The 17230-nt window shown below is 39.9% G+C and overlaps 1 protein-coding gene across 1 annotated transcript; it reads right to left on the bottom strand.

The window, feature by feature from the left end:
• Positions 1–9364: 9364 nt before the first annotated feature.
• SIP2 (seed imbibition 2) lies at positions 9365–16816 on the bottom strand. The gene is made up of 15 exons (XM_077355802.1): positions 16625–16816; positions 15816–16017; positions 15179–15435; positions 14847–14937; positions 14110–14158; positions 13861–13952; positions 13430–13537; positions 13177–13296; positions 12419–12829; positions 12192–12333; positions 11694–11761; positions 11398–11532; positions 10652–10869; positions 10047–10135; positions 9365–9939 (listed from the first exon to the last, which is right to left on the bottom strand). Exons 2-15 carry the CDS (start codon positions 16004–16006, stop codon positions 9577–9579), a joined length of 2334 nt encoding a protein of 777 aa, XP_077211917.1. The 5' UTR covers positions 16007–16017; positions 16625–16816; the 3' UTR covers positions 9365–9576.
• Between the last annotated feature and the right edge of the window lie 414 nt (positions 16817–17230).

Below are 17230 nucleotides of genomic sequence, written 5' to 3'. Positions count from 1 at the left end.
CCATATTGCTTATAATTCATTCAAGTAAAATCAAGACAATATATGTAATAACCGGTAAAATATATATATATATATATATATATATATATATATATATATATACAAATAAATAAAAATGGCCTCATAGGTGGGTAATCATCGGCCATTACTCATTTTTCCCCGAGTTAATCGGGCATGAGGACATCTGGCATAATATGCAACAGCCAAGGGGACAGGCCCGTACTTTTGCTATCACAACTGTTGAAGTGGAGGCAACGAATGATGTGGTGACAGGTACTTTGTCTGTAAGTTCGAAGAATGCACATATATTATTTGATTCTGGCTCTACGCATTCTTTCGTTTCACCAAAGTTTGCCAAGCATTTGAGCATACCACTTCAGAAGTTAGATCTTGAACTTTCTGTTGAAACGCCTAGTGGAAATTCTCTAGTTACATCAGGAGTTTATCGAGCATGCTCTGTTGATATTTGTGGTAGAAACTTATCGGTAGATCTTATCTCCTTACCTATTTTAGAATTCGATGTTATATTAGGAATGGATTGGTTGACTTTAAACCATGCCAACATAGACTGTTACAGGAAAGAAGTCAGGTTTACTATTCCTGATCAACCCCAACTTGTATATAAAAGCCTTGACAGAAACAAAACTCCAGCACTAATATCGTCGTTGCAGGCAAGACGATTATTAAAACAGGGCTGTGAAGGATATCTCGCTCAAGTTCAAGTTGTGGACACGAGTAAAAAGAAGATGAAATTGGAGGACGTGCCTATTGTACAAAAGTACGTGGATGTATTCCCTGACGATCTACCAGGAGCCCCACCAAATCAAGAACTGGAGTTCTCTATCGAGCTAGTACCGGGAGCAAATACAATATCCAAAAGACCGTATCGAATGGCGCTGATAGAATTGGAGGAACTAAAGAAGCAACTGCAAGAACTATTAGACAAAGGATTCATCCGGCCCAGTGTATCACCCTGGGGAGCTCCCGTCCTGTTCGTAAAGAAGAAGGATGGATCAATGAGGTTGTGCATTGATTATCGAGAACTGAACAATGTCACAATAAAGAACAAGTACCCGTTGCCCAGAATTGACGACTTGTTCGACCAACTTCAAGGTGCCATGTACTTCTCCAAGATCGATCTCAGATCTGGTTACCACCAACTGAAAGTAAAGAAGGAAGACGTTCCAAAGACGGCGTTCCGCACGCGATACGGACATTATGAGTTCATTGTCATGCCATTCGGACTAACGAATGCCCCAGCCGTATTCATGGATCTAATGAACAGAGTATTTCACGATTATCTTGACAAGTTTGTCGTGGTGTTTATCGACGACATTCTTGTCTATTCTAAGAGTCGCGAAGAACATGCGGAACATCTGAAGATTGTTTTACAAACACTTCGACAGAAGAAGCTGTATGCCAAATTCAGTAAATGTGAATTCTGGTTGCAGCAAGTGGCGTTCTTGGGTCACACAGTCACCCGAGAAGGAATTTCTGTGGATCCAGCGAAGACTAAAGCCGTTGAAGAATGGCAAAGACCCACGACAGCAACAGAAATTCAGAGTTTCTTGGGACTTGCCGGCTATTATAGAAGGTTCGTGGAAAACTTCGCTCGATTAGCAAATCCATTAACGAAATTAACTCGGAAAGGCGCGAAGTTTATCTGGACCAAAGAATGCGAGGAAAGCTTCCAAACGTTAAAGAAGAGACTCGTCAGCGCACCTGTGCTAGCATTACAAACACCAACCGGAGGATTTGTGATCTACAGTGACGCATCAAAAGAAGGGCTCGGGTGCGTATTAATGCAAAATGATAAAGTTATAGCTTATGCATCACGCCAACTAAAATACCACGAGCAAAACTATCCCACGCATGATATGGAATTGGCGGCAGTAATCTTTGCACTGAAGATCTGGCGACATTATCTCTACGGGAAAAAGTGTGAAATTTATACTGATCACAAGAGTCTCAAATACATATTTTCCCAGAAGGAGCTGAATATGAGACAAAGAAGGTGGCTAGAGTTACTAAAGGATTATGACTGCACCATTCATTATCATCCTGGAAAGGCGAATGTAGTGGCAGATGCATTGAGTAGAAAATATTCTGGAACCTTGGCAAGAATGCTAACCACTCAAAAGCATTTACTCCAAGATCTGAGAAAACTGGATATGGAAATAGTAGAACCGCGAACCAAGGGCTACATAGCACAGATGGTTGCTCAACCATCACTATTGGAGAAAATCAAGGCCACTCAAGTCGATGATCCTGAATTACAAGGAAAGATCGAAGCAGTTCGGAAAGGTAAACTTTCCGAATTCAATGTTGATAAAGATGACATCTTAAGATTCAACACAAGACTGTGTGTGCCCTCCGATCCAGAATTAAGAAGGAAGTTGCTAACTGAGGCACATAGTTCGGCATTCTCCATACACCCAGGGAGTACGAAGATGTATCGAGATCTTCGAACCCATTATTGGTGGAATAATATGAAGAGAGAGATTGCTGAGTTCGTGTCTACATGCTTGGTTTGCCAACAAGTTAAAGCAGAACGACAGCTACCAAAGGGAGCCTTACAACTACTAGAGGTGCCTATATGGAAGTGGGATATGATAGCAATGGATTTCGTTACGGGACTACCGAGGACTACGAAAGGAAATGACGCAATATGGGTCATCATTGATCGACTGACGAAGGTAGCTCATTTTATCCCAATACGAGAAAATTTTTTCTTAGATCAATTGGCGAAGCTCTACATCAAAGAAGTAGTCAGGTTACACGGCATACCAGCATCCATTGTGTCTGATCGTGACCTGCGCTTCACATCTAATTTTTGGAGGAGTATACAAAAGCATTGGGGGACAAAGTTGAACTTCAGCATTGCCTTTCATCCTCAAACAGATGGTCAATCCGAACGGACAATTCAGACACTGGAGGATATGCTTAGAGCTTGCATAATAGACTTCCAAGGTAATTGGGACCAACACTTACCATTGGTTGAATTTTTTTATAATAACAGTTATCACTCTAGTATAGAGAGTGCACCCTATGAAGCTCTCTATGGTAAGAGGTGTAGAACACCGACGTGTTGGGATGAGGTCGGAGAAAGAAAACTTCTAGGCCCAGAGTTAGTACAAGAAACTACTGACAAAGTACGTATGATCCAACAACATATGAGGACGGCTCAAAGCAGACAGAAGAGCTACGCCGATCATCGATGTCGAGACCTGGAGTTTGCAGTGGGTGACCGTGTCTTCTTAAAAGTATCACCTTGGAAGGGTGTGATAAGGTTCGGAAAGAAAGGGAAGCTCAGTCCCAGATATATTGGACCATACGAAATACTTGAACGAATTGGACCAGTAGCATACCGTGTAGCTTTGCCACCAGCCTTGTCACATGTTCACAATGTGTTTCACGTCTCACTTTTAAGGAAATACTTGGCGGACCCATCACATGTACTGCAAACAGAACCAATGCAGTTGGAACAAGATTTGTCTTATGAAGAGCAACCAGTACAAATCCTTGATCGAAATGAACAAATTCTTCGGACAAATAGAATATCACTGGTGAAGATTCTGTGGAGGAGCCAAGCCACCGAGGAAGCAACATGGGAACCGGAGGAGGAGATGAAACAAAAGTATCCTCATCTATTTACTTCTTAAGGTACGTAAAATTTCGAGGACGAAATTTTTTTAAGGGGGGTAGAATGTAATAACCGGTAAAATATATATATATATACAAATAAATAAAAATGGCCTCATAGGTGGGTAATCATCGGCCATTACTCATTTTTCCCCGAGTTAATCGGGCATGAGGACATCTGGCATATGGGGCGTACGCGATTCGAACCCAACGCTGAGCGAGGATTGAACGGCTTCCTACCACTAAACCACCGCCCCAGATGTTCCCTGTGTTCAGTGTTCTTTCTATTAAAAATTACCAATAGTCACTATTCATAATTACTATTCACAATAGTCACTATGCAAGATTACTATGCAGAAATACTACGTAAGATTACTATGCAGAAATACTATGCAAGTTCACTATTGAGATAAACTATTCAAAATTACTATTCACAGTAGGACCCACAGAGTACTATTCACAAGCGGGTCCCACCAACAATGGGTCCCACATCAGCGGGCCCCACACAAGCGGGTCCTACCACCAGTGGGACCCACAACAAGCAGGACCCACAAATAGCGGGACCCAACGCCAGCGGGACCCATCACTAGTGGGAACCACTACCAGAAGGACACACCACAACCACTTTCATTAACTCATTGGTTAAGCGGGTCACTCCACAACCACTATCATTAATGAGTAGTTGCGCTTCACCGACGAAAATAATAATTAAATAATATTAATCATCCTGTTACTATTCAAGCAGCCTTTACTATTCATTTATCTATACCTTTACTATTCCTATATTTTTGTAAAAGCATTTAAGAGAGTAGTTGTGAATTTAAGACTGTAGTTGAAAAAAAATACCTATAAATAGAGGAAGAGAAGAAGAAGAAAAATAAAAAAAAAGAGAGAGAGAAAAGAGAACGAGAGAGAAGAAAGAGTAAGAGAGAGAGGGAAAAAAGAGAGAGAGGAGAAGGAAAAGAAAATCCACTTCATCACTACCAAGGTAAGTCTTTCATATAGATAGTTAAAGTATTTATTATGGGTAATATGGTTGGTTCTACCACTTATGTAAATATTAGGATAAAGCATGCATAAGAGGCGATAACTCGCTATAGATTATGCAAGTTTTATCATCTTATTTGAACGGTGAAATGCTAGCATAGTAACCGTAAAGTAAACTTTAATCAAAGAAAGGCGAACTGCTGAGCATAGTAGCACATCTTATTTGAACGGTGAAATACTAGCATAGTAACCGTAAAGTAAACTTTAATCAAAGAAAGGCGAACTGCTGAGCATAGTAGCCAAGAAATAAACTAAATTAAAGAATGGTGAACTGCTGAGCATAGTAACCTGTGGGGTCCACATGAATAGTAACATGTGGGGTCCATATGAATAGTGCATGCTGGGCCCCATGATCTTAAAAATTTAATAGAAAGAACACTGAACACAGGGAACATTATTTTGGAAATAGATGGACATTACCTGGACAGAAAGGACACTGCCTTTAAACATGAATTTGATAAAATTAGAATATATTTACAGGTTATCCACTCCAAGGTGTAAGCTCAAACAAACCTGTGACCGGAAAAATATATGTAAGGGTTTTCTTCCATTGATTCTCTTTTGCTATATGTAAGGGTTTTCTTCCATTGATTATCTTTTGCTATATGTAAGGGTTTTCTTCCATTGATTCTCTTTTGCTATATGCAAGGGTTTTCTTCCATTGATTCTCTTTTGCTATATGTAAGGGTTTTCTTCCATTAATTCTCTTTTGCTATATGTAAGGGTTTTCTTCCATTGATTCTCTTTTAATATACTAGATGTGAATATTTCATATTCTTTGATTCTCTTTATACGCAATTGCTATAAGAGTTTCTATCCTTCTAAGATCCACAACTGATGAGAATCCAAGGGGGATCCTTTCTTTCAGACCCCATTCCTTTCAGATAAATGATTTTACTGATAAAGCTATAATTCTATTTTGTATCCTCGAAACTTGTTTCCGTGAGATATGTTTATGTTTAGAGTTTATCTTGTGATACCCTAATTCTGAATATGGACTGAGTTATGATATGATGACGGGTGGACGCGTTATAGTCCTCCATGTGCACGTGGATAAAGACGACTCTAGAGAGTGTAAATCTAGAGGATTATGAGCCGAGGTATGGCTATGAATGGGCCGAGATATGGCTATGAATGAAAGCATTTATGCTTAATGAAGTCCATATATATAATTCTATATGTAATTCTTGATATCAAGTTCTGTAAGTTTTCTCTATACGTTTGGAAAGTATGTTGTGCTTATTCTTTCTTTACATGTTTATAATGTGAGATGTCCTATATACAAAATATCATATTCTTATGAGTTTGACAATTCTACATCACTTGTTGTTTATACCCTACTGGGCTATTTGAGCTCACCCCTTTTTTCCTTGTTTTATTGTTCCAACCCCCAGGTGAAGTATAGATGAAAGATGAGGAATGCTAGAGTTGAATCCAGAACTGTTCTAAAGGACAAATATGTTTTAAATATGTATCAACTATGTCTTGAATTAAGATGTAATAAGTTAGACCTAATTTCTGTAAACCCTCTAAATGTAGTTGTTGTATTGAGATCTTGAGAATAATGAAAGTTTTTGAGAAAGATAATGTAATATTCTTCTACGCACCGAGTTGGTATTTCCAAAAATCCGGGGCGTTACAATATATCTTGTAGAAACATCACGACAAAACCCACATGATCTTGGTCCAATCCAATGGTCATCATATGCATCGATAAAGGTTCCAAAAAATCAACGGTGGAGCTTGTCTTAGCAAAACAGTACTAATTAAAGAGAAGGTTCATGGATTGAGGGACTAGATCGTACAATCAAGTTGTTCTCAACTGCATTTGGTTGGACTAATGTTGTGGTTTATATCAACCACTAAAGATGTAAACGAGACAGAAGTGGGGCCCTATAAGTGTCTTTTAGGAAGGACTTAAAATTGACATTCAGCTTAGCACTTTGTTTTACTCTTAGTTAATGGTTTCCAACGTGGCCTTAATGTCCTATTTGCAGATACAATTAACTTAAATCTTACGGGAAATGATATATCCGCCCCTTTTGATCACCAGGAACACCCCCTGTCAGTGTATCAATGACTAAAGAGAGGCCGTTGTACTTATGTCAGAAGAATTCAATGCCCCTGATTGCTACAAACACTGACAGGGGGTGTTCCTAGTGATCAAAAGGGGCGGTTATATCACTTCCCAATCTTACTTAGAAAGATTTTGGTGGTATTCAAAGGGGCCCTTGTCAATAATATTGTTTGAATGAATGAATGTGCGAGGCAAATGACTTTTTAGCCGCCTAATAAAGTAAAGTTTGATATTTCTTTGATTAAAAAAGTAACTTCCACGGCTCAAGTAGTGACTACTATATATTGTGGTAGCCAAAACAGCGGATTCACCTGTAAAGTTGCAATACCCTATACTTTATTCAGGGGCACCTCTGGCAGAATATTTTTCTGCTCACATGTCCTCATCATGTCGTAAGAATAGTTGGTTGGGTTTTAATACTAAATCACGTATCGATGTGATGAAATGGTCCCCTTTCCCATCTTTCATGTTCCCTTCCTAATTTATTCGCATCTCATCCACATATAGATAATAAAACTCAGAGATTTGCTAGGCAATTTTGCAAAGAGCCTCTTTTTGGGGAGAGAACAGCCATCTAGTAGCAAATCCAATGTGGCTGCTCTCTCCTTAAAAAGTGAGCCGCGAAATGGCTTTCTACGAAATTCCCGAGCAATCCCTACCACTAAAGATGAACATAATGTCTTTGTCAAACTCCTCTTTATCTATGGTTAGTAACCATGGCTTCACCAAACCAAAGGTGAAAGAATACCAATACTTCACATGATAAACACATAAAGTAGGGTTCACATATCAGACTGAGTAATGCCCAAACGAGTAAGGATTCAAATGGATCGGGACAGATGTGTTGGAATTTCAAATCAAAATTTATTATGTTGTGTAGTGGATTGTTCGTCAGTTCTCTGTCAATGGTATTAGGTTGTGTTATCAAAGATGCTTGTGGGAACTTCGTCGGTCAAAGAAAAAACACTAAAGTACAAAGGAGAAAGATAAATCTTGCAACTTATTCTGATATATGTTAATACTTTTGGTGTCTGTTCACATTGTAGCTTATAAATGTGATCCATGCGACACATTATGTATCCCTATCATCTTCCGAGTGGCTTCCATGTGCGGATTGAATCCCGTGGGCTGCGTTTGGATAGCTGGAATCAAGATACGGAATCGACATAATATTTTGATTCCTAGTCTGATTCTCTCAAGAGGGATGAGAAAAAAAATAAAAGAAAATTTTTAATTAAAAAAGTCTAATAAAAATTCCACTCTGCAGAACACCACCTCTTAGGGCTGGATACTGATCTGGTTTTTTTTTTTTTTTTTTTTTTTTTTTTTTTTTGGGGAATACTACAAGAAAGTGCCAAGATCAAAACATATCTGCAAGAATCTCCCAAATTTTTCATAATTACCAATGATATAAATTTTGTCCTTTAAATAGCTTTTAATTTTCTCTTTTCCCCCCGTTTTCCCCTTCATTACATTACCCTTAGAAATCCTTCAAATCTCCTCTGATCTATATATGTTTCCATAATATGTGGTTCATCATAGATCAGAGGGTAGCAATGATTTTATGGAAAAGATTTTTGGGCCACAACCTATTTACGTTGTGGCCCATCAAATCCACGGTTTGGATCATCCTACTGTGTGCCCATCAAATTGGTTGTTTGGATCATCCTACGGTGTGCCCATCAAATGAAAAATAGCCATAGCAGCCTATACCACATAAGATGTTCCCTTTATAAGAGAGATTTGTTTAGACGATTTAAGGTTGCCTTTATTGCTAAAGTGAAAGGTTGTAGGAATTTCTAAGTTATCTACAACTATACGTAACGTTTGGTTGCTAGTAAAAAAAATCCATTGTATTTTTGTGAAAGAGTTAGTGGTGACATCAGCTTTTACTTGGAAGTCTCCCATGTAATTTTCTAGGGAATTGTGCTCTTTCTCTCTCTTCCATCTTTCTCCACTCATAATGACACCCTTGTCTAGTAAATGCTTGTCCCCCTCCTTTGTCTCCTCGCTCATTCCACAATATTCCAATGAAATTTTATTTTACTAGCAACCAAAAGATGACGTCTTCTTGTTTTTGCCTTTAACGTTAAAGGGGGGATTTTATCTGTCGGGGGGGGGGGGGGGGGGGGGGGGGGGGGGGGTGGTGATCATTTCCCCAACTTGGGGAGATTCTAGTAGATACATTTTTATCTTGGTGGTTTCGAGTAGTTTTCCTCTTTTTTTTCTTTCCCACCTCTCATTCTGACATGGTGTCAATTCCGTCCTCTATTCTTTTCTTGTTTTTGAGCAAATTGTTGGAATCGGGCAAAATTGGAATCAGATCAGGTTTACATAGCCTGATTCCAGCAATCAAAACCAAAATCTATTGAGTAAGCATTCTTTTCTTAATTTATTTAAGGGAGATGATATTTTCACCCCCCTGCGGTACGCATTCGCCCCCCCTGATAACATAAACAGTGGGCAACTTTAGCCCACTATAACACTTTTTGACGTCAAATCACGTTAAAAGCGGGGGGGGGGAATGGGTACTGCAGGGGGCGAAAATATCATCGCACTTTATTTAATCAACAACCAAACCACATAACAGAGTTAAAATTGGATTATAAGGAGATAAGTACTTTTATTGCCAACAGCAACAGTGCAGCTACAAAGAGTCAGTTATCCCTCATAAAGAGACTCAACTCTCAATTTCCTAACATAAAAGCAACTACCAAAGCAGCAACAGCCACGTCTCTAATGCAACCCTCCTTCTCATAAGTCATAACCCTACTTAAAACTGCTTACTTTTCTGATTACAGTCTCTTTCCTCAGACTTGGAATTCTATGGTCCATCTATACATTTCCTGCGTGGGGTCAGGGATCATCAGAGTCACCATCCCAGTGTCCGAGTCGTAATTGAATTCTGTTTCCACAGAATCCACGGTGCATTTTAGCGGTCTTTGGGACGAGTAGGCCCCAAATCGCCCACAGCCACGGACTTTGAGGGACACTGTTGCCGTCGGGGAACGGCTATCACTAAGGGACTTTGATAAGTCTGAGGGAACTTCGCCGTCAAAGGGCTGCAAATTGCTGGGAGAATCCTTCCGTACTTCGAATTGTTCCACAGCTCCACTAGAATTGAACATGTCGAGTAGGCCGATTGGAGCAAAGGAGATGTTAGGAATGATTTCCTGAGTAACAAGAGGAAAAAGATGAGCAAATAAACACCATGTAATGGAAGAGAGAGAGAGAGAGAGGTTGAGGAAGTGATAATGAAGAAGAAAGATGTTTGCTTTACCTTCAGAGGGCAGATATGGAAAAGTTCGTACTCAAGGACTTTAAGTGTCACCGGTAGTGTAGCGCCCTTAGGCAGCCGAATTAACTCTCCTGCATTACAGAATGTTGGAAATTGTAAATCAAAATCAATGTTTATCGTGCTTATGATACCTACATGACTCGTGAGGACTACAACAAAGTGTTTAATGTAATTAGCTTTTTTAGGAAGTGGTTTGTGTCTATAAGAAGTCACTTGTGTAGAAATTGTAAGCTTCAGGGGTAAAGCTTCAAGGTTAGACTAAGTGTAGAGATTCATAATGTATCCATTCGAACTGGGCCCCAAGCCAACAGAGAACCCATGTTAAGTTGGGGGCAAAATGACAGTTTTGCCCTACCATGATGAGCTCATTTATCAATAAAAAAGGGATAAAAATAAAGAGGGGGTTTGTATCCATCAAAAGAGAAAGGTGGTAAATATCTGTTTCCGTATTTGTGTTGTCAATAGACTGCAAAATCATATAATTTGCACAAAAAGGTTAAATTATTTTTTAAGAGTAAAGCTATACTTTCATTATAAAATGGGTAAAATAGCCTTTGCTAAAGGGACACTAAGAAAAGAAAACTCACCCGATCTGTGAGCATAGACAATGACTTGGCCATTCCAGTCTTGGCTAGCAACTTGGTCGATGAAGTCCACATCACGGGCACGGACAGTGCCGGTGAGGGTAGCAGGTGTGGCGTCGTGGATGCGTGTCTTTTTCTCAACCTTGCACCACCCGGCACCCTGGCAATTGAACACACCCACCACACCCGAACATTTGTTCACGTTCCATATTTTCAACAAGCTGTAAAATCACAACAAACCTTGGTTAGTTTAAAACCCAGAAACAGCGACCTTTTAACAAGCAGAATAGTAGAAGGATGGAAAATTTTGGTAGGTAAGCTGAGTTAGAGGATGATAGATGCCCTTGATTATTTGATTATTAGTGGTTCTTGTGATACTTTGTGCTTACACTTTTCCTTAGATATTGCTTCTAAAGATAACGATAGGTCTTGTCTTTGTTCTCTTAGTCTGTATCCCTATTCTTGTGATAGGGTTATACCTTGTTCGTTTCAGATTGTTGCAGCCGATTTTAAACCTCAAACTGATTATTGGACTTCAAACTGTACGTGAGTTGGAGTCCAATAATCAGTGAGTTGGAGTCCAATAATCAGTTTGGAGCCCACAATCGGTTGCAACAATCTGAAACGAGCAGGGCCTTAGTGTTTTGTATAGTGATTGTAATATTTCTCATTCTAATAAACTGGTAGGGGTCCCACCAAACCCCAGCTTACCTACCAAAAAACACAGAAGAAAGAAGGAAAACTCAGACCTAGTTCCATCTCTAGCCGGGTCAGAGAAGAGATTGTCGCGTGTGGGCCGGCCGGGGAGTTGGGCGCGAAGGACTGAGCCGTCGGGAAGGACTAGCTTCCTCAATAGCTCGAAGTGATGGTGGCCCGGTTTGTCACTGCAATTGAAAAACGAAGCAAATTTAATTAATTAATTAATAATGCAGGGGACAAACAACTAAATATGACAACAACAAGGCACTGTGGATATGAATTATTGCATTTAATTGGAATGGTTTGAAAAGCGACTAAGCATATTCGGGTAGAGGTGGTGAATTACCTAACATAAATAGCGCACCCACCGATGGCTCGAGCCGCACCGTGGTATTCTGCCGCTGGGTGAAGGCTCTGCACATAATAAGAGGTGTCACTATCAATATCTAGTATTTAATATAAAGGATCCAAAGGAAAGAAAGTGAAGGGTATATGGATCAAACAAGTGGGTGTTGTTAGCGTAGATCAGATCTAACCACTACTGGATCATCAAGTATTGGATTATAGATGAGAGGTAGTTAGAAAAGATTAGGTTGATGAATTCAATTAAAGATTATCATATTTACCATGTTTATTTGAAAGTGCTTTATATTGATGTTAACGAAGATAATCTGAGATGAGTAGAAATCTTCGATTTTACGGTGTTAATAATGTACTGGGCTGATCGGTCTCTGTATTGTATTGTAGGGGACATCTTGTCCCCTCTTCCTGTTTTTAATCAATAAAGTTGTTACCTTTCAAAAATATATATATAAGGCACCGGAGCTGCTAGTGTATTACTTACGTGGAACATATCCCAGTCGGGCTGCATGAATTCCCCAAGGAAAAGAGTGTTATAGGCCACGGAAGAGATGTGGATGGTGTGTGAAGCAGGGTCCCGCGGGTAAAAGTCATCGGATGCCCTTACCACAGCTGTCTGCTTGGCACTGCATGAGTGGCATTTCTCGTAAATAGAGGAAATTCTAGGCCTACTTTCGAATTAAAAGACTGAATGTTACAATGTATTTTTACCTGTATATTCCGTCAGTGTTATGGCACATGCAAGCTATGCACCCATTATCAGGGAAATTACGAGACACAGAGGTTTCAAGGGCCTGGTGGTAACTGCGGGTGATTTCTACACGGCCGCCATGGCCTGCGCCAAGTGTCTCAATGATGTTTTGGACATCAACCTTGACACCATCGACCCCACAAGAGGCTAGGTAGGCATGGAGCTCGTTGTAAAAATTGTAAACCTTTTTGGGGTGGACCAGACCCAAGCCATGGACGGCAAGGCTGTCCATGACGATGTCCGGCTGGTTTCCCATCACCCCCGGCGACTGCACCGGGTATGCCAGTGCACTGTCATAGTGCTCCATACCTTCAGCTGCCGGTTTCACCCCTCCCCAGTAACCCGCTAAGGCGTGCCATACGTATACAAACCTGTAGAAACGGAGCCATAAAGAAAAATGAAAATTAGGATTCAAGTTCAGTCTAGATAAAGGTTAAAGTATAAATGATTAAATAACACCAACTCTATCAGCTTGAGCTTGGTATCAGAGCTAGAGCTCCAGGTTCTGTGTTAAAAACCCAGCAACTCCTTGATACTAAAAATCCATGTGTATTGCAAATGCAAAAAAAAGGGGGCCACACGTGAGGGGAGTGTTGAACTATAAATGATTAAATAACACCAACTCACCTATAGATGATTTCATAACACCAACTCTACCAGCTCTTGGAGTAATTGGTTGTTTCACATAAGGAAATGAGAGAAGAGACGGATCACTTACTTAACGTTGTGACGTTTCTTGGCTTCATCTACTACCAGTCTAAGGCCTGGAACCTGGTCATTCTTTTCATTCTTTTGGAATTTTTCGTTCTCTTTTATCCCCGTAAGTCTGCTAGCAAATCTGAAATAGATTGATCCCAGAAAAAGAAGCAACCCGTCAATTGCTTCATTAGAATGTGATAAAAAGAAACATTAAATTCAATTGGGGTTCTGGAGTTTGTAAACTTATGTAAGAATAGAATCTATTTTCTTACTGAGCTCCCTCTTGAACCACGCAATTAGCTTCCTTAGCTTCGCTACCGATCTGTTGCCACCCATCGTCTATGATCAAAAAACGTGGAGGAGTTCCTCCCTCAGACAAACTGCAGGAACCAAACTGTAAATTAGTGACTATTCTTACAACATCTTTTTTTTTACTACTCCTTTCACAGGAAGTAGAATTCATGGTCTACTTAAAATGAGTTGGAAAAAAAAAAAAAAAAACTGTGAATATGTTCTAAATAAAAATGGGTGGCCAGAACCAAAAAGGAGCAATGCCAATAGGTTTTTTGCCCTATGAAAAGAGTAAAAGACAGGACAAAAGGGCAGTGTTTCTCCAGCACGACAACAGTACGCAACACGTGATTTGTCACCTTCAAGTTGTCCGGTGTGATTGATGAAAAAGTAGAGTGAGAAAAGAAGATACCTTTTAAGTCCTTCATCTACGCCCTCGGCTGTTACGTCCGTGTAGAAAGCATCCCACGTACACCACCCAAACCAGTCAAGAAAAGAAGGCAGCTGCATGCACCCAAAAAATGTCACTCACAAACGCGGAAAAGGGGGGAGTGGGAAAGTGACTATAGTTGGTCTCAATAAAATCCTTTTACCCCGGTAACAAACAAAAAAAAATGTCACTATAGGTATAGTCAAATGTTAAAAGCAAGAGACGTTTTACCTTTTTCTTCTCTCGGTGGAGGAAAGTTTGCATGTGTTTTTCAACCGCCCTGTTTGACAAGAAACCAGTATCTGTCAATGTTTTGCTAGTCCAATACACCAAGTTTCCATCTAAAAACAAGTAGGTGGATTGGGGTGGTTCTGGATTGTAGGGCATGTGCACGAATCTCTTCTAGTGGGGTAGTTTCAAGCTTTCTCCTAAACTCTACTGTGACTTTTGCTGGGTAATTATTGTTTCTTAAAATATTTTGAAAGGAAACATGTATATTTCAATGCTACTGATGTTGGCACTACTATGTTTTGATAATTGCACGAACTCATCTTGTCTTTTATTATTTAAATAGCTGGTAAAGGTTATTACAGTTCCCAAATAGCTATTACTTATTAGAGCCAACTAAAAATGAAAAGACAAGCTGAGTTTGTGCAAACATTAAAGGGTTTTGTTAAAGAGCATCCGCTCGTTAAGGTGGATTGAAAATGTAAATCTGCAATAAATTTACACAGGGATTAAGAGTTTTACATGGCTTTTGAGTCTTTTTTTCTCAAATAATATGTAGATTTACATTTCCAATGCACCTTAACCAGTGCTTGGGCCCTCATTAACAAAACCCATTATTAAAACATGGTAGTGCAAATATCAGTAGCCATGTTTGAAAGTAATATTCTAGTGAGAAAATTAAGAGTTAAAAAAATTAGGCAAAATATAAGATAAGAAGAAGGAAAGGAGAAGTGTCATACTTGACTGCCTGGTTGATGACTTGGAAGGGATTTGTCCCGGCATGGATGTAGAGTAAGTAAAGCCCTTGATTAGTCTGAACAGCAGTATCTCCTGCAAATCAAGCAGAACAAAAACACACACAAAAAAAAACAAAGTCGTTTCGGTTCTTCCAACGCCCTCCCCTTTTTTTCTACTAGCTGAAATATCTTAAACTTCGATGACGATTATGATGGAGCAATTGATTTTTCTCCACTTGAATAATTGACAAATAAAGCCCTCCAGCCATCCGTGGTAGAGGTAGTAGTAGTAGTAGTAGTAGAATCCTTTTTTTTTTCATGAAATTTTTACTCACCGCTCTCGAGGCAAATCTCTATCTCATTATTGTCATTGCCTTGGAGAACGGCACGGAACTGCCCTTCAAGGAGAGGGAGAAAGACGGTATAGATGGTGGGAGATGATTCTTCATCGCTGCTTTCAACAGCGTCAGTTTCGTCCTTGCTTTCGATAAGCATGAATTGGGTCTCTAAAGGAACCTCTTTTCCACACATTCCCATTCTCTGTGTCATCCACCATAGCTTGAAGCGGAAGCAGCACATGAATCGCAGGCCTCTGTTTCAGCACATGTATAAGATTTTATCAGGCCTTTCCTCGTGCAAAAAAAAAAACAGATAGGATAGAGTTGCTGCGCGCTCGAGCACATAAACAGGGTGGGGCCACATTTTGGGTGGATCCAAAGCATTCATTTGATGGGCCCTTTCATGAGTAGGTGTCCACCAAAAATCAGCTCCATATGAACCCAACTACGGAGGGCTAGGACCATACTCCATAAATGATTTTTTCAGGCACAAACACATTTACGCTGTGGCCCATCAAATGGACGGTTTGGATCATCCTATGGTATGTGTCGTACAGTAATTTTTTTTAAATACTGGACTATGCGGGCTTACACCATATATATATAGTAAAAACTCAAAAAGGGAAGGACTTACTCTAGGGTTCCCATGGGGAAGACATGGAGGCTTTTATTTTGGGAAGCCGTGGCTCCTACAAAGGCACCCTCGAGAAGCCCAACACCGGAGCCAGGCGTCAGCTGAATGTTGTCCGGTACGCCGGTCAGTATAGTCTTTCCTTGTACGACCAAATTCCCATCGTTGATCGAAATCTTCGGAGTCACCGTCATCGTCGATGGCTCTGTTACAAATAGATTAAAAAAAAAAATGAAACAAAAATCCTTCACCTGTGGATAGACAAAGACAAAAATACCCTCCGATACACCATTCTAAGAAGATGAGTGGGGGTATTTCAGTCAACTTCAAATAAATTGCACTCCCAACAATATAGTAGGAACAAGAAAAAGACAAATTTTTACAGGCTGTATAACTAAAAAGTAATTAAAATTTACAGAAAAAGTGGTGTGCCATTACTGAAACCAGGGTGTGCGCATATGTTTCTCCTCTACAAAAGTTCGTTTGCTACGGGTGGAAGTGACTAAATTTGCAGGTGGACGATTTTACCAGATCTCCAGTTCATGGTTCTACAGTTTTATTCTGGAAAATAGATTCACAGTGTATACGAATTTACGGTTTTTCCCTTCCTTTAGGATATCTGATTTTTTTTTTGTTGAAGATTCTCTTGAAAAAGGTAAAGGAAGATCAGATCTGAGATCTAAAGACTTAAATATCCCCATCACAGTCAACCAAGAAAATCAAAATTTGTTCCTCAATGCTTATGATTTCTAGAAAATCACAAACCTATGAGATGTAGAGATGTAGAAAAGTAAGTAATTTTCATTAATCACCTGTAAATCTCTTGGCGGCAAAGCAAAAGCGGCAGAAACAGAAGGAAAGGAAAGAAGCAGAGAAAGAAGGAAACAAAACCCTAGAAAAGAAAAAGAAAACTCAGTTGAAGTGCATTCAAAGAGAATGCGTCTTCTTTAAAGAGGTTCAACGCTACCAACAACAACAAACGTTGGTAACAATGTGGAAGTGTTAAACCCGAATCAGCCCTTTTATAGTGTCCAAGCGTTAAACATCGTGCAACTCTCCTATTCAGAACTTATAGAATTTCGACGCGTGGCATGTCTCTATTTCCCGCCACCCTAAAATCCCATCTTGCGTAATGAGTTTTAATTTCTCCTTTTCGACAGCTCTTACCACATGTCAACAGCTACTCGTTTTACTTAAAAAAGAATTAGTGTTCTGTTTCCCAACACGTGCGCATAGAGACAAATGTAGGGCGGTGGGAAAAAATGTGGGTTTTAGCAAAATGACCAGAATGCCCTTATTTCAAGTTGGGTTTTGCCAACGAGTGCCGGGTGGTTAGTCCCACGGGATTGTTGGTCACTCTAGGAATGCCTGGGACTACAAGTCATTGTCGTGAAGTCCAACGGATTGTTTGTCACAGT

Source organism: Tasmannia lanceolata, unplaced genomic scaffold, assembly GCF_043159265.1.
Source record: "Tasmannia lanceolata isolate RefF3 unplaced genomic scaffold, GAP_Taslan_0.1 ptg000015l, whole genome shotgun sequence".
Classification (NCBI taxonomy): Eukaryota; Viridiplantae; Streptophyta; class Magnoliopsida; order Canellales; family Winteraceae; genus Tasmannia; species Tasmannia lanceolata.
This window is presented reverse-complemented; position numbering and strand designations above follow the sequence as displayed.